At 37.5% G+C, this 21630-nt stretch overlaps 2 protein-coding genes across 2 annotated transcripts in view; one reads left to right on the forward strand and one right to left on the reverse strand.

Annotated features, from left to right (window-relative positions):
• Positions 1-21630, reverse strand: part of si:ch211-106h4.4 (MAM and LDL-receptor class A domain-containing protein 1) — a 67210-nt gene that overhangs the window by 25217 nt on the left and 20363 nt on the right. Inside the window, exons 2-12 of the mRNA XM_046051118.1 lie at positions 10317-10439; positions 9921-10052; positions 9662-9764; positions 9348-9513; positions 7998-8214; positions 7386-7517; positions 7080-7204; positions 4479-4716; positions 3671-3939; positions 1247-1337; positions 958-1101 (exon numbers count right to left, since the gene is read on the reverse strand). Coding sequence (XP_045907074.1) covers positions 958-1101; positions 1247-1337; positions 3671-3939; positions 4479-4716; positions 7080-7204; positions 7386-7517; positions 7998-8214; positions 9348-9513; positions 9662-9764; positions 9921-9999 — 1564 coding nt within the window. The 5' untranslated portion in view covers positions 10000-10052; positions 10317-10439. The remainder of the gene's footprint in view (positions 1-957; positions 1102-1246; positions 1338-3670; positions 3940-4478; positions 4717-7079; positions 7205-7385; positions 7518-7997; positions 8215-9347; positions 9514-9661; positions 9765-9920; positions 10053-10316; positions 10440-21630) is intronic.
• The window catches only part of LOC123971975 (macrophage mannose receptor 1-like), a gene marked incomplete in the record, with an annotated part of 54132 nt that continues 47154 nt past the window's right edge, over positions 14653-21630 (forward strand). The window contains 8 exon segments of the mRNA XM_046051119.1: positions 14653-14795; positions 15241-15597; positions 16040-16210; positions 16478-16633; positions 17551-17661; positions 18706-18843; positions 18973-19149; positions 21064-21218. Of these exon segments, the coding sequence (XP_045907075.1) occupies positions 14693-14795; positions 15241-15597; positions 16040-16210; positions 16478-16633; positions 17551-17661; positions 18706-18843; positions 18973-19149; positions 21064-21218 (1368 nt within the window).

A 21630-nucleotide genomic window follows, 5' to 3' on the forward strand; every position in this document is an offset into this window, starting at 1 on the left:
GATATAGTGAGTCCTGCCGGGGGGTTGGAGAAATGTTGAAATCACTGTTTTCCAGTTTCTTACTGCATTAAAATCACTTTCACCATCAATCAAATTAGGCAAAAATGCACAACTGCAGCTGCAGTAGATTAAAGTGAGAAGCTTTAGCTTAATACACCCACCAAAAATGCACACACAAGGGACAAAAGAAGAGCTGGACATTTTTTGATTTGGAATTACAATTTGATTCAAACTAATTTATTTGTAAATAAAACTAACTGACATGTCCCACAAATCAAGGAAGTCATAAAATTGTTTAAAAGATACATAGTTAATATGCCTTGAAATGAAATCTATAGCTTACCAATGCATAGCATACTCTATAAAAAGTAAATGTAAAAAGTATAAAAGTATTTCTCATTATTGATAAATGAGGTATCACTGAAACATTTTGGTAATAATCACTGGACACACAACTATCTATGTGTGCCTCATTTCCTGTCTGCAGAGATTCTGATACATGGAGAGCAGAATCAGAGAGCAAAAGGAATTGGGAAATCTTGTCATTCCAAAATCTTCAGCAGCACAATGACCCAGAAGAAACTTCTCTCTCATATACATGAACATTTTTAATTTGGACATCTAGTAGTATATACATCAATTGGCTAAATGACTGATGCGATCCTCCATCACCATGAACCTTGCAAAAGGCAAGGCCACCATTGGAGTAGGTGATAACAGACAACGTTACTGCAACCAGGTGGGAAGTGTAACGTTATTACAATGTTTTAGCCTATTTTACACCATGAATATTTCTGTCACCGAAAATTTCACATTTTGAAAGCATGAAAGGTAATAGTTTGCGAGCTCAGATCTTGAACGCAGTTACTTGTTTTGAGTGGTAGATCAGATGAAATACAGCCTAAAATGCTACACTCATTATGATGCCATTACTTAAAGTATATGTGGGTGACTTACCCAAAGCAGAATTTGTTGAGTGGTCCTTTTTTGGAATAAATATATTACCGCCACTTTCACCTGACAGCCAGTCCCAGTCCACTCCAGTCTCTGCTGGAGGACTGTTCACCCAACCACAGAAGTCCATTTCAAAGTCACAAAAACCTGCAAAGAATAACACCAATAAGCATGAATTATGCAAACATTCATACATGCATGCACAAATTATAACTACCCAACCACAAACCCACATACATTAATTTTCATCTTTCGTCCATTTTCTGTTTTAACTTTAAAGTAAGTTCACAACCTGGTGGGGGACATGCGTCATTAAGGACAATGAGGTCGTCAATGGCGATATCTCTCCTCGGTCCATCCCCGACCACCGCCTCAAAAATCACCTGTCACCCAGAACGACAAATGGATTTGAATTTATAGGACATTTTCCGTTACTGTGTTTATTCATTATTGTATACATGTATTTACTGAGGAAGAGCAGACTTCTCTCAAACTAGAGTCTCTGCTGAAAAGGTTGAATGTGAGAATCCACACATGCTGTACATGCACTATTAAACGTCTTAAAGCAATGCTCACATGCCCATATGTGCGTTAAAAGAGTTATAAAGTGCTGTAATGAGTCCTCTCATCCATATCTACAGCAAAGATATCCATTTCTAAAGCAATTTCATTGCTGTTGGTATTTTCCAGCATTATAGTCTTATTTAGTTTTACTTATTTATTGTTAACTGATCATAAAAAAAAAAAACACACTCTCTTCACTCATTCCTCTTGAAGAGGGCTGTGAGTTTGAGGGTTTTGTGCAGTGTCTTAGCTGTTCTTATGACTGCACTCTTCTGGACAAAGACTTCATATGTTTTACCTAGAATCTGCTAGAGACACTCCCAGACTGTGGGTCACAACCCCAGTGCTCTGATTACCACCTGCATCTTTTCCGGCTCATCTTTCAGCCCTTGGAATTTTTTGAGCTTGTTGTGTTCCTTCTTATTGATGTTGCTGATGTTGTCAGCTGCTTGTCTCTCCATAGAGGTTCATCCTCCTCCTTGTCATCATCCTTGGGCTTTTGCTGCCTGAGGTACACTTAGCCATTCATCTTTTGGGTCCATCTTTCCAGTGTACTCCAGGATCTTTGTTGTTTCATCCTGGACAGCAGTTTTGATACTCAATAGCCCTTGACCTCCATAATTTCGTTTAGTGTACAGTCTCTAGGATGCTTGATTTGGGGTACCATGTATTGTGAGGAGCTTTCTTGTCTTGATATCAGTGGCCCCTATCTCCTCCTTTGTCTCGTTTGTTATACCACCGGGGTATCTGAAAACTGGCAGGGCGTATATGTTGATAATCCAGATTTTGTTCTTCCCATTCAGCTGACTTTTCAGGACCTGCCTTACTCTGTGTAGGTATTTGGCTGTGGGAGACTTCATTGCTGCCTCCTCACAGTTTCCGTTTGCCTGCGAGATCCTAAGGTATTTGTAGTTCAACCCCTTCGGTTCTGAGTTTTCCTTCTATCTCACTCATTCCTGGCATACAGCTTGATGTCATCCATGTAGAGGAGGTGACTGATGGTTGTTCAGAATTTTTGATGATCTGGCTGAGGGGGTTCAGACCTATATTAGTAGTGAATCACCTTGGTATATGCTGGACTTGATGGTGACTTGTGCAATTGGCTTTGAATTGGCTTCCAGACTTGTTTTCCACAGTCCCATTGAGCTCTTGACGAAGACTATCGTGTCCTGTTGATCTTGTACATTTCCAAGCATTCCAGTATTCATCAATGTGGCATTGACTCGTAGGCTTTCATGTAGTCAATCCAGGCGGTGCACATGTTGGTCTGCCTGGTCTTGAGTGACTGCTCTATTGACCAGTAGCTGGTGCTTGGCTCCCGTGGTATTACTGCCAATTCCCTTCTGGGCCCTGTCTATCTATTGTGACATGTATCTACTCATCTTGGCCACTATGATGCCTAACAGGAGCTTCCACATTGTGCAGAGGCAGTTTTATTGGCTGGTAGTTGGATGGGATTGTTCCCTTCTGGGGATCCTTCATGATCAGGACTCTCCCATTGTAATGGTTACTGGAGACATCTTTTGTTTTTGCCCCCATTCATCATTTCATCATGAGCTGAATTCAAAGTGAAATCATTTTCAGCTCATGATGAATGGGGGCAAAAACAAGTGTTGCACACACACACACATTAAAATACTGTGTAAATACATTATTTGAATGGTATCTACAACAGCGATCCGGAGAGCAATAAGATGTGTGGCATCAGAGTCTTATAAGAAAAAACAAAAAAAAATAAAGGAATTAAAGCGACCAAAGTAATTCAATGTACAAATGGGCATGTGAGTATTGTTTTAAGATAGACTTGAAAGAATGTGAACTATTCCTTGCATATCATTGTGATTACACTGTAATGTTTTATGTCACTGCCTAAATTACACTGTAAAAAAAACCCTGTAAACTAAAAAAAAGAAGACATATGCATGTGTGGTGATGGTACATCTCAAGGGATTATTCACAGCTGTTGGATTCTGTTAAAAATGCAGCACAGAATTTCCTACTTTTCAAAGCAGCTGTCACAGAAGGAGGAAAGTAAAGAGAAGGACAACTAAATGTGTAAAGCTTGCACAGTTTTAAGATGCTAGTCCAAGTGTTCACTGATCTGGCAATAATTTATTCACCAACCATTTTCTGATGCCTAATCACCAGGTACCTGATACGGGGTGTTGGGACTGACAAGGGTCAATCTTCCATGCCTCCAGCGCTTCCCCTGATCTCCCCTTCTAGTCCAGAGCTCGGTGGAGCGTCTCTGGCTGTCTGGGGTTTGAAGGTAAACACTGAGTTCACCCACTCCACTTCCCTCCATGTAGTACCAGAACATGAGGCATTCCCCGCCAGGAGCGGTGGGCTCCATCACTGCAGTCATCACTGCGCCTCTGGACCCCATAGGGTGACGCCACAACTGGGCACTCAGATAATAACCTACACATACAGTACGGAGGAGTTACGGACATGCTGCTTTGGATTTGAGTGTGTGTGTTTGTGCAAACATGTACGTTTGTGTGTAAACTGGTTTATACAGCAAGGGATCACACAAATGTATCTACCAGAATAAATTGATAATTTATTCCAATGCATTATCATCAGGAAACTTTTTAATACTAAAATAATACTTAATTCATCTTGTTCATAAATAATCCTCAGTCTTTCCTCAGTCTATTTTCTTTGATATCACATTTAAGTGGAAGTACTGACCTTTAAAAAAAAATAGGATCCTTACAACACCAATTAATGTAATATATGTTTTGCAGGTTTTAACATTCAAGCCAAATTCAGACTGGTGGTGACTTTGACAGATGGACAAATAGAGCCCATTTTATAGTCAACTCAATCCCCTTCCTCCCCACTTTCCTTGTTTGGACGAACACAAAGTCCGAGCAAACATCAAAGGCCGACACGAGATATATCTATAGGCAAAAAAAGATGAGCCAGCTGAGGCTGCATCTCAAAGACTTGCTGACCTTGCTCTGTCCCCAGAGTGTGATCTGTGGCGGGGCCTGAAGAGTTGGCTGGTTGGGACGCCCCAGTGATCCGGCTCCAGGTGAAGTTTGCTGACGGTTGGGGCAGCAGACCACACAGGGAGCCCTGGAAGGTGCACTCTCTCTCAGCCGGACAAGCGCCATTCTCACTGCTGGACACCATTATGTCATCAATGGCTATGCTGCCTTGCTTTCCATCTACCACAGCTTCTATAATAAACTGGAGAATGTCACAAATTATTTGAAGTGTGGGTTTCAAGAGGACAAAGAGTTTAAATTTGTCATGAAACATATTTATTTGAGCTACTGTTTTAAAATGTCAATAAGAAAAAATATTTATCGAAAGTGCATTGAAGCCAGGGGTGGACTGGTAATCCGGCATACCGAACAAAGGCCTGGTGGGCCGATGAACTTTTGGGGCCGGTGTAAGGTAAATTATTTATTTACATAACTAAAAATGGGCAAATGATTGGCCCATAAGGCGTGGACAGCGGCCCATTGGGTAATTTTCATTTCCATCTCTTTCATCTTCATCCAATCACATCCCTTACTAGCCCCCACTCCCTCCCCCACGGCTTGAGCTGTTTCTTGTGTTATAATTCAATTCAATTCAATTCAAATTAGCTTTATTGGCATGAATGTGTAACAACAATTTTGCCAAAGCATCATACAAACTACATATAAACAATCAACCCCATACATTTCATTAAACAAGTAATTAAAGCGTAAAGTAATTAAAGTGTGTGTGTGTTTGTGTTAGAAAAATTAAAATATATAAAAAATAAAAATAAAATAAATAAATAAAACAGTATGCGTGTGTGTTTGTGTGTGTGATAAAAAAATTTAAATATAATCAAAATAAGATAAATAAATAAAACAGTAAGCATGTGTGTGTGTGTTAAAAAAAAAATTAAAATAAAATGAATAAATGAAACAGTAAGCATGTGTGAGTGTTAAAAAAAAAAAAAATATATATATATATATATATATATATAAAACATTAAAATAAATAGATAATACCGTAAATGTGTGTGTGTGCATTAATAGACAAAAAAAATAAATTAATTGAAAAAAGATAATAATAATAATAAAAAAAGAAGTTAGCATCAAATGTAAAAACAAAATTACTAAAATATCAAGCAATCAAAATAATAATAATTTGAAAATTTTGTACAATTATTTATCAGTCTGAGTTTCCACTGGTTGTCCTCACTTCGTGGCACGAGGAGACATATTTTGCAGCAATTATTTGACATTTGGGCATTTCTCCCAGTATATAGGAGAGTTTCTGTGTGTCTGATATGAATTTGAATTCGGGGTGTATTTGGGAAATGTTTGCAAAGTGTTTTTGTCTTAGTGTTTTGTATTAGGGGCATGAGGTTAGAAAGTGTAGCTCTGTCTTTAACTGTCCTGTGTCCTGTTTTATATACAGTCTATGGTTGTGGGCCAAAAAATAAATAAAAATCTTCATACAAAATGCCACCAAAGCGCGAAAATAACCGATATGTTTGCTACCGAGGTTTAAATTTTTTTTAAAAAAGTAGGCCTATTAAAATATATTCTTGTATTGTTGTCATGTACGGAAGCCCTAAGCGGCCATCGAATCAAACATTCTTTAACTCCGTTTTCCTGTGATAACGGGATAGTTTTCTCGAGATAATGAAACAGTAGTTTAACACAATGGTTTAATGGTAATTTCACCATGTGTATCAGTGTCACTGGTTATCTGAGGTGAGGTTGGTAGAGCACAGGATGCATGCATACACAGGAGTTGTGGGTTTGATCCACACGGAAAACCAACATTTTTTTCTTTTGTATCTTTTTCAGAAGCCTCTTCAACAAAGTTCTTATGAAGAGACTGGAGGTAGGTCCACATCCATCAACCATTGATTCATTTCCAGGCAGAGGAAATTCCTGTGCTTCTCATTCAGGGGAATCCATTTAACGTTACACATTTCCTGACGGCTATTTCGGAAACTTTGAAATAGCCGTTGGGAAATGTGTGATTGGATTTCCCTGAATCTCTTCCTAACAACTGTGTTGGAGAGGATAATATAAAACAAACAAAAGAAGAAAAAAGAGTTTTTGAGAGCAGGAGTCAAACCTGCAATCCTTGATTAGAAGTCCTACGCTCTACAAACTGAGCTAACCCAACAAACTGTGAAATACTAGCCCTGAATGAAACTAACCTGTTACTAGGTTATTAGACACTTAGACCCTAGTTGCTTCAAAGGCGTGCGGCCTCTGACGTATAAAGCAATTGTAAGTCGCTTTAGATAAAGGCGTCAGCTAAATGAGTAAATTATAAAAATGTAATGTTATTATTAGACTTCAATAGGAATAGAAAGAAAATGGTAATTTTTGTTGTAAAAAACACGAATAAAAAAAACAAAAATAAGAGACTTGTATTTGATAAAAGTAATACTAGTTTGAAGTCACATTCTTGGTCATCTTTCTACATGTTGTGATAACTGCTCTTTATTTGCTCTTCACAGAAAATAAGATGTCTTCTCATTCTAAAAAAATCCTCTAATATATCCTTCAATCTTATGATCAGCAGAGGAATATACACAAAAATAATACCTGTATTGGTTTGTCACTGTTGAAGGCAAGATCTGCAAATCTCCATTTGTTTCCCTGGGTGCCACTTCTCATCCATACAACCGTCTCTGCTTCACCAGAACGCTTTGCAATAAACTTCAATGAACCTGATAGTAAGAGAATATCAACATAAGTTGTGAATTAGAGAAATGGATGTTTATGTAACTGTAGTTAGAATGAATCAGAATTATATGGATCTTAAAAAAGTGCCGAAAAGTAGCATTTTTTTTTGTATATACCTGTGGAATTAATTGTGTTTGGAAGTGTACTGAACAGTGATGCACATACCAATGCTGCTGCCAAATATGTGGTACAAGAAGCTCACACATATGACTTGACCTGCAGGTCGAGGGAAGCTGATGAGTCTGGCTGTTGATGAAATATGTGGTTTGAGCTCAGTATTTATGAGCATGTAGTAGCCTGCAGAGGAAGAAAAAAGAGCAAAAATGATCAAGTACTCAGTGTGCTTACAAAATTAAATCATATATATGAAAACAAAAATATTTTGTCAATAGTATTTAGTATTAGAGAATCAAAAATGTGATTACATTTTTAAGGAAACTATATGACTGAATATTCACTTCTATCTGATATCTTCATAGTTTTAATAAATTTTATGAATGGTTGCAATTATTAGCTGTAGTTTGTTTTTACTTCTCTGTATTTTGTTTATTGTATCAGGCCTTGGGCCCCTAAACCTTTAGCACCCTTAAGGTTCCAGGATCACTAACTGGACTGTGGTAATCTAATATTGTAAGCACTAAAGGAAAATAAAGATTTGAGGGCTTTATTATTTCAGTTTATGCTGCGCTTACACTGTGCATTTTATAAAAAAAAATCCAGATCCCACAAAATCATCGCTAAAACAAAATTCTAGTATACTGTCAATAGGATATTCACCATTCCCAGTTGGGCCTTCATTATATTTCCCATTACTCCTTTTCCACAAAAGGCTGGCAGTGTAGTCATGGTACCAAGAACAGGTGTCTTTTTGAAAATCACACGAGAGTTGGTCTGACCCTGCAGGGACATCTCCCTCTCCACAGTTGTCAAAGCTGATATCATCCAGCATAACGTCTGCTTCTGAGAAAATTGGAGGGCTGAATAAAAACTGCAGCTGTAGAAAGAGAAGTGGTTTATTCTACATTTGTTCAGAAAATCTACAATACATTCAACCTTATGGTGTAACAAGATGAAATAATCAAATTTTTCTTGAGTATGGCTGCACTGACTACATACAAAACATACCTTATATATTTTCTAATCCTTTGTATTGTGTAGCCTAAGCTACAAAGCTGCCAACACACTATACCTACATGAAAGGTCCTTTAACCCTAGAAACCAACCAGTACATCCGATTTCTGAATATTACCAGGCACAGGTTTGCTGTTTGGCAGTTTATGGCAACATAATATATTTAGGATTATGTACTAAAGTGCTTTATTGATCCCCCAGGGAGAAATTAGTAGTTAATATATAGGAAACAGGAACAATAAAGATCAAGAAATAAAAAACGCCTACACCGTGAATCTAAATTAAATTAAAGTCATATACAGATACAAAATATGTAGAATAGTAAAGCTATTAAAAACCTAGGTTCATACCCGGATTTTGAATCTACAATAGGCCTATCCATAATGCTTTGGGGGTGTAAAGAGGACATATAATGTTGTCATGGATTCAGAGAATTAATTAATTGGCACAATTGAAATATGCTAAACCTATTAGAAGTTAATTTGGCACTGAAGAAAACTTAAAAATGCTCAGGCAAGCTCTGCAGTCGTAAGAAGAGTCTTTTTTTCCCTTTGATTTCTAAGCAGATTTATGGGTGTTTATTTGCAAGTTTATTTATCGGTGAATAATATTGAACAAAAGTGTGGGTCACACTGAATCTAAAAATTTGCGAACTGTATTGTATCTTTGTGCTCATATTTGACTGAGTTACTGTATGACTCTATGAAGGAGTAACATTTTTTAAGCAAGTTGTGGCAATTGAGTGCTACGCATTTTAAAAGTACCTTGATGGCCTCAATGAGCTGTGTGTCACTGCTGCTGCTCCAACTGTTACAGGCCAAACTTTAAAACCTAACTTTACTTTCATGCACCTGTCTCTTTCACCTCACACTGTATCTTTGTCTCACATCTCTCCCTCCACGTCCCCTTGCCTGACAATATGAAAACCCCTGCTCAAGAAAATACATTTAAATGTATTACTATGTCTGTACTATACATACTGGGTATTTCACTTACCTTGTATCCTCCCGGCTGATTACCTATGAAGACTGTGGCATTCCCCCAACTGTCTGTCGTACTTTTAGAAATCTCAACCAAGTCTCGCACAGTTCTGCCTCTGACCATTCTTAGCTTAAGGGTTGATGACGAGTACGATGACTTATCATAAATATGGTACCAGAAGCTGAAACACATTGACAGTCAAATTACAAAAACAGGCAACAGCTCGCAGAAGGTAGTGAAATAATTTTATAATGCACCCTCAGTCAAGGACATATCTAATTAAAACACATATCTTAACAAAAGAAATCTGGACAGAGTATTTATAGTACCTGATCTCGCATCCCAGAGCTGCGAGGTTGTCTACAGACAACTCCAATCTAGCCGTTGAAAATATGCTACCGTCTTGTTTTCCATCTATATGCATGACATGTCCTGTATGCAGCAGACAAATATCCAATAATAAGATGATTGTCAAAGGCTAAATATAACCAAACATTTTTTATCACAGATTTAAAATGTCACTGTATCTGAATTAATTATCAACCAAGTAATGACAAGAATGGAACATGACAGTAGGTTAATATTTACCCAAGGGACTTCCTGTGGTATGGTCCAGTCCAGGTATTGAGGTGATGTTTGCCACCTGCCATCTCCAGTGGTAGGACATATCATCACTGGTGTCATACCAACCACAGGCATGATGCTCAAAGTCACATGAGCCTTAACAAGGAGGGGGCAACACAGTGAATAAATGGGAGACAGACACATTTTATTAAATAACCTCAAAGCTTTCTTGTTCCCGGTGTCATGTTGTTTATTCTGTGTTATTGAACTATTTTTTTGTGCATTTAAAAGACATGTCATACCTTCACAAATACTAAATTCCAAGTTAAAATTGTTAAGTGATAATGTTCTTTGCTGACTTAATGAAAAGAACTTAAATTAGACCTGAGTTGAAAATATTTTCCTGAACTGTAAGCATACCACAAAACTCCTCGTCCGAGCCATCTTCACAGTCCTTCTTAAAATCACAAACACGTCCAGCAGAAAGATGTTCTCCAGATGTACAATTGAACTCACCATCAGAGGACACAATGACCAGCAATACTGTAAAGAGTGTTTCATTACAAAGAGACAAAGAATCTTTGGATTCCATTACGGTAACGGTGGGCAATCGGACGATTTTAGATCAAGATGATGATCTAAGGCGTCTACACTCTACTTTTCAGGTGAATGGCAGAGATTGCAGTATAGGACTAGCGTCCACAATTTAATCGTTCAATTCATTTTTATGGAAACAATTAGCACCAAAGTATTATTGACTCAGATTTACAGGCATAATAAACAAGAGAGACAGGAAAACAAGCAGTGAATCTCTACCTTTTAAGCGGTCATAAAGTCAGAATATGTGTGTCCGTTCCTCAATTATTTATATTCCCTTAGGCTGTAAGGGTCCACTGATCAAAACAATCAAAACGTTTTTCATAAAAATTATTTAAATAAAGTAGGTGAAGTAAGTGAAATTACAATGCTAAACTTTGGCTTTCAAAGTTTATAAGGTAGTCAACCCTCTCTCTCTCTCTCCTTCACTCTCTCTAAATGTGATACAACATTCATACTAGTTGAAATAAACTTCATAAATTTGATTGTAGCCTTTTTCCCACATTTGCTGGGCAAGAGTTTTGTGGGAAAGGAATTAATGGCCTGCCCAATTTAGAAACCTGTCCCAAATATAGGCAGGTTGAGTTCAATCGGGCTATTAATTTAAGTCTTACGATATGTTCTTTTTGCTTCTGTTCATAGCTTCAACTTCAGCTTAAACTCAGGTTTTAATCACAATTTTTAGTGGCGCAAATTTCCAGGAGATTTCAATTCTGGCTATAGTCCACAGGGCATTTCAAAAAATATTGAAATTTGGATTGTGGTTTGGGATATTATTTTTTGGCCAATCTTTCTTTTTCATTGCTAAAACATCTCAAAGCTGCCAGATAACACAGACGGTGTATAGACATTCCACAATCACCTGCCCGTTTTCCATCACCACTGACATTGCACAACTTGTCATTCTGTAGTTTATCTGAGTGAAAACTGTCATCTTTGCACTCCAGTATGCACATAAAATCATGTACTCTACCTTAAACAGTGATACAGAAAGGTGCATAATATTTAGCTATGAGGTACACTTACCTGGCAGCAGAACAAATACTTGCTTCATGTCTGGAGAAAAATGACACATGGCAAGAAAATCCAAAGAAAGAACACAACAACAAATATGCTTAAAGCATCATCACTACATCAGCATATCCTCTGATTAACAGTTTGGAGTGCAACTTTTATTACAACAAATGAGCTAAGGACGTGAGGCCTTATCGGTAAACTCTTGCCTAAAGTCCAGAGTCTAATCAGTAACCTGCATTACATTTCTGTCGTTTGACTTTAGGACTCTCATTGCATAGCTCATTTCTGTTAATTTAACAAAGCAGAGCTCTAGCCCTATAACTATCTAATGTTATATACTGTAGATGCTCCATGACAGTACAGAAGCAGATTTTTGTAGCCTTTGTGTTGGGAAATATTTATATATGGACAAACTTTGACCTTCACTCAATAAGCATCAAACTCATGATGAAGAGAATATTATTTCAAAGTGTACAGAGGAGAATCACTTTGGATTTTATTCTCATAACAATTTGACTTTTTTGTAAATTCAAACATATTGCACTGCCTAAAAGTATCTTATGAATTTACCACAAATATTTATATTAACATTAAGGTGGGGAAGCTCTCATTTCTGTAATAAAGTCAAATGAGTCGTTTACCCTGTGGAGTAAATATGTGATAATGGCCAAGCTTTACTGGGTCTTATCTGACTTTCCAACTGGGAGATAAAAAATACCAGGAAAATTAGATACTCCACGTTCTAGTTTCAGTGTGCGAGGTCAACAAGTTGCTTATTCTGCAAAACAGTCAGGGAAAGAGCAATTCATTTTAACTTTGTTGATCAACGAACAAACAACTCTGGGTTGTATAGTAGTACAGCAACGACTTTTGAAGGGCTCAAAACCTAGAATAGTCTTGACCAAAAAACACTACAAACCAGTATGCATGCTCCTGAACTGTTCAGGTTAAAGAGTTAGGAAAATGTCTAATGTTTATAACATTGGGTTAAATGTGCTTGTGAAGCTTTGGAACACACAACAACAAAGGTTGCTACTTTTCTGTCCATTCAATAACTGTTTGTTTCCTCTACAGGAGCTGTAAAATTAACTTCTCTTAAAGGTGTCAGGTCACACGGTTTGCAGGCGTCCGGTCAATAAAACTGACAATGACATCATCTCATAAAAAGCACGCTATTAAAATGCCTGAGCAAAGGTTTTTGTATCGTCAGGAAACCATAGACCAAAGGAGCAGAATCAGTGATAACTAAGTTAATGGGAAAGAGGGAGAAAAGTCACACACAGACACACACACACACACACACACACACACACACACACACAGACTGCCTTCCATTGTTTGCACCATTTTGGTTTGTTTGGTTGCATTAGATTTTTTTTGTCCATGGATGTGACAAATTAGAAGCTCGTCCAGGAGAGTCTCTGGGTTCTGGATTAACCATTTTGGTTAAATGAAGTGGTAATTTGTCCCCGTTTTAAGCAGTTGTTACCCCCTGTGGAGCTTTGTCAATTAGTTTGTAATTATTTTGTGTTTGGCAAGTCTCCTAAAGTGTCGGTTGTCTACTTGTTAAAATAGAGATTTTGAATTATACATTCGGAGGGGGGAAATAGCTATATTCCAGTCTTTTTCCATTTGTATTGATAAATTAATTAATTCATTAATTAATTGATCATTTTTTATAGTTTCAGGGGTGAATCTAGTTGCTATAGATTTTGCACATAAAGCTTTGACAGAAAGCTCCAATAGTGAGCTTGAAAGTGAGTGAAAGTGGGTAGTGCTTTTAGCTGGTGAACACATCTGTGGCATTCTGAAGACAACAGCAGTCCACTTTTTGTCCAATCCTTAACCAGGTTGTGACACCTTGTAAACACGGTGAAGATTGAAGCAATTGTAGCTACTGTAACTGCTCCTATGATATATTCTTTTCACCATTTAATATCCATTTTTATTATTAGACCAACTTGGGAGTGACACTTATGTTTGGAGTTTATTTGCAATAATAACTTCAAACAAAGCTGCTCAGAAACTACACCAATATAAAACTGCACTAGACCTGCTTACAAGCCTTTTAAAAACAATCACTGCAGTCACTGAGGTTCATACTTCAGCACAGTCCTCAGCCCCAAAAAGGAGAATAACCAAAGAGGAAGTGAAAATACCAAATGCTATGATAGATGTTAAGGCAGAGTGGGAGAACAAACCTCAACATCTGAATGCCTCTGCCCCAAAACAGGATATTGTGTTGCTACACTCTGGATGCACAAGATTTTCTCCTTATCAGCAACAGTACAATATCACTCTGCTCTAATAACTTCTGCCTCTTTACAGCTATCATCATCAGCTAGCATTTCTAGAGTGCAGACTGTGAGTGAATTACTGACTTTTAGCCCCCTTTTTCATGAAAGCATGCACTGGTGCAGAAGTTGTTCATTTCCTGAGCAATGTGTTTCCATGCGTCACTTTCTTAATCAAGCCCCAGTAGCTCCTTAAAGTAATACAATAACAGTACATTATCATGTGGTATCATGTGGATTTTATCAGACAGATTGATAGATTAATCCATGATACATAAGTAATCAACACAGATGAAACTAAATAATAATATATAATCGTGCTATCACTGAACAGAGACCTATACAGTGCTTGCTGCAATAAGCCTGCAAACGTATCTTCCGTATCTTCTCTTTCAATGTTTATTCTCTCTCTTTTTGTTCTCTTTTTTTTTTACTTCAAAGTGAAATGAAAAGTCAGCTCTTGCCAGTGTCAGAGTGGGCAGGTCCTGAGTCCTTGCAGACGCCAGTGGCAGACATCAGAAATGTGCATCTAAGTCTACGAGGGTGAAAGCTTGATGGGAACATTGACTCTGATGAGTCATGTTAAGCATAAATCTCTTACGCATCATTTATTTTTCCAGAACAGGAAGTGAATGGGGCCACTTTTTGCCATTTGTGGAGAGTGACATCCGGATGAGCAAGTAAGTGTGTGTTGGTGTTTTTGTGTAGGTCGCCCCTACTTCCCTCCCAACCCCCCCTTTTTACCAATAGCAAAATGTTGAAATGTGCCAATCTGAAACATGACACTTTCTCAATGAAAAGAAGAAAAAAAACCTAGTGTCATTGGTATTAAGATTCCCTCCTTTTCACGTTCATGCTCACAAGTCTCCTGCTTGCAATGCATGGACAATGTCTGCTGCTCTGAGACTTATCAGAAGAATGCTGCCCTTAAGGATAACTTTAGCAGCCCTTGTGCTATTCATCTCAACATGTCAATGTTCAACAGCAAATGGTACAGTATGCATTTATCAAGCTTTCTTATGTGACAGATTCTGTATGTTAGTGTACTGTTACAGGTAAGTCTGAGCTGTCACTATGTCTTGGTACTGATGTAATTATCAGCAAGCTTCATACATTTGTTTTTCTACAACATTTGGTGAACTCGAATTAATTTAGAGGTGCTTCACTGTAGGATAAAGCTGATTAAGAGTATTTTGTAAATGATGATTATAAGTTAATCTGTCATTGTCACAAGCCTTTTGAAATAATGCTTTTAAAGTGTAAACTAGGGCTAAAGAAAGAGCTGACACAACTTCAACAGATCGTATTTCAAGGATGCTCTGGGTGTATCTCCAGTTCTTCACAGTTACAGGAAAGGTTTTGAAGAAAGAGGAGCTCTAAAAAAAAAACTTTTTAATTGGAAATACATAATTGAAACAGCTTTTTCTTCTCTGCAGATTCCCCATTCTCACTTATAAACAAGGCCACTGGTTTCTGTTTGGTGAAAAGGTCATCTCGCTGCCTCGACATGCGCTGGACGACCGGTGATCGGCTTTTTGTCACCTCAAGTAAAAAGTGCCTGGGAGCGCAGGGCAAAAGTCTGGGGGCTGAAGTAAGCCTCTATGATTGTGATGACAAGAGCGACCTCCAGAAGTGGGAATGCAAGAACGAGACACTGCTTGCCCTCAAAGGCCAGCAGCTGTACATCGAAGTCAAACCTGATGAATCAATTGCTCTCTCCAAAACCGTCGGGCCGAATAACCACCTCACAATCACAGGGACATCCAGTGGTGCTTGCACGAGAACATACAGAGGTACAGTATAAAATCTTTGCTTTGGAGTGAATAGAAATTGAAAACCTAAGGCTGAAGAACACAATACATGAGCAAATACCCTACTGTGTTGAGAGCACTCTTCCTTTAAAGTGGCTCACGTCAGATATGGTTTGGCTACCATAGGCCCCTGCTGCTGATGGGCAGGATGTTAACTGACCACTATTAATTTTTGCCCGGGACTTATCTACCACCTATTGTAATCACAAAACCTATTGAGTCTACGTGTCAGGTGAAGTATGCCAAGTCAAATGATGCATGAAGTTCCTCCTCACTAGATTTAAGTTGTGCTTGCCTGGAGTAAATCAGTAGTGAAGAGATAAAACAAACTAATGAGGAAACTGCCCTAGATCCTAGAGATCTTTGGAGAATAATTTGTTTGAGACAGTTCACTTTTTTGATGAACCTCCTTTTCCTCTTTCAGAACTTTATACCATCGAAGGAAATGCATTTGGTAAGACCTGCATGTTTCCCTTCCTGTACAAAGACCGGTGGTTTGGAGACTGCACTACGTTTGACAACTCAAAGAAACGTCTTTGGTGTGCAGTTGGAACAAAATATGAACATGAGCAGTGGGGATACTGCCCGACTACATGTGAGTATTGCATTTAAGATTTAAATCCCACTACAGTGATTTGCCAGCTCTACATGCACCTTCAGGCATATTAATTTGGTTTCAGAACACACATTGGACTATATTACAAGTTCTGTCCTGATTAGGGACCTACCACTAGTTTAGTCAACATCGTTCATGCTTAATACAGTATGGAGTATGAGAGCACAAATTTAGGTTATAGTGATAAATTGAAATGTTTGAATGACTGAAAAAAATAGATTTTCATATTTTTGTATTAATGCACAGCCACAGAACACTGGGAGAAAAACCAAGTAACAGGAGCGTATTACCAGATCAACACACAGTCAGCTCTGACTTGGGCTCAGGCTGAAGTCAGCTGCAAGCAGCAGGGTGCCTACCTGGTCAGTGTCAGCGATCCCAACGAGCAGGCTTATATCTCAGGTAAGTCGTCATCCAGTGGATGTTTGCTTATACTGACACAGATACATACTGACCCAACACAGAGGGGTTAGTTTGTACATAATTTCTAAAAAATGTGCTTTTATCACATGGTTTACAAATGTTATATGTCATTATTCTTAAATTAAAATTTTAAATTATCATCAGATTTATTATCATCTTGTTATGAATGCATCCATTCTAAGGAAGAAAATTATATGTTTTTGATATGTTTAATCTTTTTATTAAAATCCTTACTTTACATTGAAAAAAAATACAAAGTGTTTAGATATTTTAAAGATAGAATCGACATAAATAAATGTGGAAATATATAAATATGGAATGGAAGAACAACGTTGCAGATATATACATGTGCATTATTCTGGGTCTGTGCCGTGCAGAAGTAACGGAACGGAAGAGAATATTGTGTACATATAAATATATAAACTGACAACATAAAAATATACAACAACAAAGATCAACAATCAACAACAAAGATCATAGTGACTTTGAATACAGAGAAGATATTATGCAATCCATTTTGTTTTAGAGTGATGTGAAGACTCACATCTTGGCTGCAAATCTAAAAATGTGCAAATCAGTCCTCAAGTCCTGCCAATAATTCTCACTCTATTCAGTATAACTTCACACATTATTAGATACACTGATTCATGCCGTGGTACAACAGCCTGATAGTGATTAGGGATATGATAAATCTTATAAGATTTCCCAACGCAGTATATTGCTACCCTTGTGTTTTGATGCATTTGGTTTATTTCTTTGTGCTTGTTTGACTCTGATTTCTGTCTTTTTGCGGACGTGTTATTAAGCAATGAAAAGAAGGAACAATGTGAAAAAAAGAGGAACTATTTCTTTACTCTGTCCTTTTCCTTTTTTATCTCTCCCTCACAAACACATAGCACTTTTGAGATCAGGGAGATACAAACTGTGGATCGGGCTAGTGCTGGACCCAGAACATGGCTGGCAGTGGTCAAATTCGAAGCCTCTCCGTTACCTGAGATGGGACACGGGTAGGTCTTCACTCTAACAAAAAGGTTTAAAATGCTCTTGAGTTCCCTTAAGCAAAAACACTATAACTTCTGAGCTATAGGCTGTACAGAAGTTTACTGTGATTAAGGGAGAGAGAAAATATCTATATTACGCAAATCCCAGATGTAAGTTTGCACTACTAGGCTTCAAGGGTTCAGTGGTGATAATTCAAGCTACAAGAAGACTTTTCAGAGAAAAAGATCTAAAAACCCACTGCACACTAGGGCGGCAACTAAGGATATTTTTCATTATTGATTATTCTGTTTTCTCGGTTATTCGATTAGTTATTAGGTCCATAAAATTCTGATAAAATGTTGGTCAGTGTTTCCCAAAGCCCAAAGTGATGTCCTCAAATGTCTTCTTTTGTCCACAACCCAAATATTTTCAGTTTACAGAGAATTTGGACGGGTTTTCTTTAAAAAAAAGGACTCAAAGCGATAAATTGATTGTCAAATTAGTTGGCCAATAATTTATTAGATGACAACTAACTTACAAACTAACTTGTGTTTACAGCTTGTTGCCACTGCACCCAAGTCACCAAGAAAACTGTTAATGCAGGTTTACATTTATTTAATAAAGCAAACCAAAAATAGAATATTTTCATCCTGCCAATCAGAATTAGTATTTCTTTCATGTGATTCTAACTATTCTATCTCTTGATAAATCCTATCAATTCTCCCTCAAATCCAGTTTTATTGGATGTATTGTACAGATTTACATGAAATGTCATGCCTTGTGATAGCTAATGATTTTAGATACAAGAAAACAAGGCTGTCTTTGTCAATTTCCTTTGTAATAATATTACAAAGAGTAGGGTCTAGACCTGCTCTATATGAAAAGTCCACTGAGATAACTTCTGTTATGAAATGGAGCTATATATAAAATTGAACTGAATAGTAAAATGGCAGTATACATGTTTTACTGTACATGATTTTGACTGATGTGAACCTTTTAGCAAGGACACCACGTATATGATTCTCCACTTGTAAGAAGTAATGTTAAGCTAAATCAACATCTTGTTTTAGGAAATCCACTTCCTAATCCGGGACACAATTGTGCATTTCTTGACTCTTCTGGGCAGCACTCTTGGCAAAGTTCATCCTGCACCAAGAAACTGGGGTACATCTGCTACAAAGATGGGGTTCCACCAACTCCTCCTCAAAGTACAGGAAAATATTCTACTCTATTCTAATCTACCTCCTTTGACTATTGCATTGTTTTTTTTACATGACACATTCACTGTATGATGTCAGTCATTCAATCCGCAATATCCTTGATCTTTTCATCATCAGTTGAGACAGGATTTTGCTCAAACCCCTGGATCCCCTACAATGGCCACTGCTTCCACCTTCAGCGTTCTCCTCAAACATGGTCTGGTGCTCAGAGAGAGTGCCGCAAAGAGGGAGGAGACCTAGTCAGCATCCGCAATGTGGAGGACCAAAGCTTTGTCATCTCTCAACTTGGATACGGTATGTGAGGACAATGAAGATAGTCCAACCTTCTCAAATGACTGATACTGCGCTGTTCTGTTTTTGCTGTAAGCTGATTTAAAAACGTAATCTCTTTTTGTATTCAATACGAGAATCCAAAGAGCTAAACAAGTCTGAATAGGAAGTGAGAACACACACGCAGGCTGAGACTTAAAATAGCTGTAAACATTTTAAATTGCAGTCAGCATGACTGCAAGTCTATGAAAGACAGTCAGATGTTTTAGGAACTTTTTTAAAAAGGGGCCATAAGAAGTTTTTCAAGGAGAAATCACTTATCAGTAAATCACTTTTTTACTGCCTATTTGTCTACGGACTGTAACCTGCAGCAAACGAAATGCAGTCCACTAACACCATTAAACGGCCAGCTCCCAACACAACACAAACTCCAATATAAACTCCACATGAGAATAAAAACAATAAAGTTTTATGTGATGAAGCTCGTCAGACCAAATGAGAATCAAATCAATATCGGGTGAAAACACAGTCAACATTGGAAAAGCTTGAGTTTCTTAGAGACCTCCGCTTTGTTTTGAAACTGATAAAACCAACACAGAGTTGGCTTTCATCATATTGGACAAGTAAACTAACATTACTGCAAAGCTTTTGAAACTATTATTGTGATGTTGTGCTTTAGTTGGCTCAAGTTAGATAACATTAGCTCACCAGCTAATGGCAAGCAGTTGCTAACGCTATCTGGTGCAAAATACTACAGTTGTATGGCTTTCCACATTACTTCTCCAGCTAACACGATCCACATTACACATATTGTCCTGTGTACCACCACTATCATATCAAAGTGTTGATTTTAGCCTGCAAGAAATTATGTAAAAGTACAAAGCAAATGTGGAGAGATTTGTTTTTACCATGATAGTACTTACCATTAGCACAGATCTGCTTGTTTCATAATGTTCAATTTACACTTACTGTTGTTTTACCCATATTTAGGTGCACAGCTTCTCCACTGTCACAGTTGCTGTAACTTACGTGAACCACATAATAAACAATAACGGAGCAGGACAACAACACAGTGGAAGACCCATTCACTACAGTATTTTACATTATTTACTGCGGTCTATCTAAAGTGTAGCAACAATCTCATTTATTATATTCAGTGTAGCTCACTAACTGTTTCATTATCACCCTATACATTTAGCTATGCTCACATTGCTGAGTCTCCAGTGAAAGATACACAAATAACTTTAGTTACTGAAAATCAGGCGAGTATCACATCGGCAAAATGTTGTACTTTATCAGATAACGAGCATGGATTAGTTCAACCTCAAGCTGATAAAAATATTACTGTTGCAGTGGAAGTTTGGCTCAGTTTTCAGCATGTTGTGTGAAGCTTTCTCCCAGTGAGTATCTCTATGTGTCTGTGTGGTTGCAATCTAAAAACTGCACTGCTGGTGGCTGCTGAAAACTACATACTGCTCCTTTAATCATCGAGGTTACTTATTACTCCAGTAAGAAATCATACGTCAAGTTGTAATATTCTCACCTTGAAATCACTACAAGCCCCATGTCCATATTCATTAAATGTATTTAATTCTGTTCAAAGTATCCTAAATAAGAACAATCTCAAAATTAGAAATTAATTCATGTATTTATTTGTGTGTTTGCTATTTACTTAGGGGCCTGCATAAGTAATATATAGGAAAAAAATATTTTTTTGAAGAATATAAGAAATAAATATATAATACATCCATTATAGCGATAATATGTTTCTCCATAATGGCTCCACAATACCTGCTGAAAGATTTAATGTGGACAACTGTCTATGTTCACCAATGTTTGGATGGTACCAATAATGCCATTCATTTCAGTGTATAGAGCATGTTAACAGTGTAATCAGTTAGAAATTTGAGGTACAGTCTTCCCTGTCCATGTCTGCAGCATCTACAGATGAGCTTTGGATTGGACTGAATGACATAAGGACAGAGAGGCTGTTTGACTGGAGTGACCACTCTACTGTCAGTTTCACCAGCTGGGAGTATGGGGAACCTGATGTTTCCACTGATTCAGAGGACTGTGTTCTAATCAGGGGAGAGGTGAGATACATCATGTGGATATGATGGTGTACATATAGGGTATCGTTGTTTTATCCATATATGTATATCTAAACAAATTAGACACGGTGGAAGTGTCAGCTAACAGTCTGGTTGTATCCATTCTTCTGAAAACACCTATAGATTTGTGCAACAAATCTTCAACTGCAAAACTAAAATTTAAACATTTGTGCTCCTCATTCATGAAACATTTGTATACACAGATGTGATCTTAACTTGGGTGTACAAACAAATTCAGAACATTTTGTCAGATTCATCTATGTTTTCTTATTTCCAAAGTGTTTGTAGGTAGGAACTAAATGTACAATTGATCTTGACTACTTTACTTTTACTCTAATGACCTTTTCAGTCATTAAATAGCAAAAAGCACACATTGGATGGCAGGAAAAAACTA

The sequence above is a fragment of the Micropterus dolomieu genome, linkage group LG06 (assembly GCF_021292245.1).
Source record: "Micropterus dolomieu isolate WLL.071019.BEF.003 ecotype Adirondacks linkage group LG06, ASM2129224v1, whole genome shotgun sequence".
Lineage (NCBI taxonomy): Eukaryota > Metazoa > Chordata > Actinopteri > Centrarchiformes > Centrarchidae > Micropterus > Micropterus dolomieu.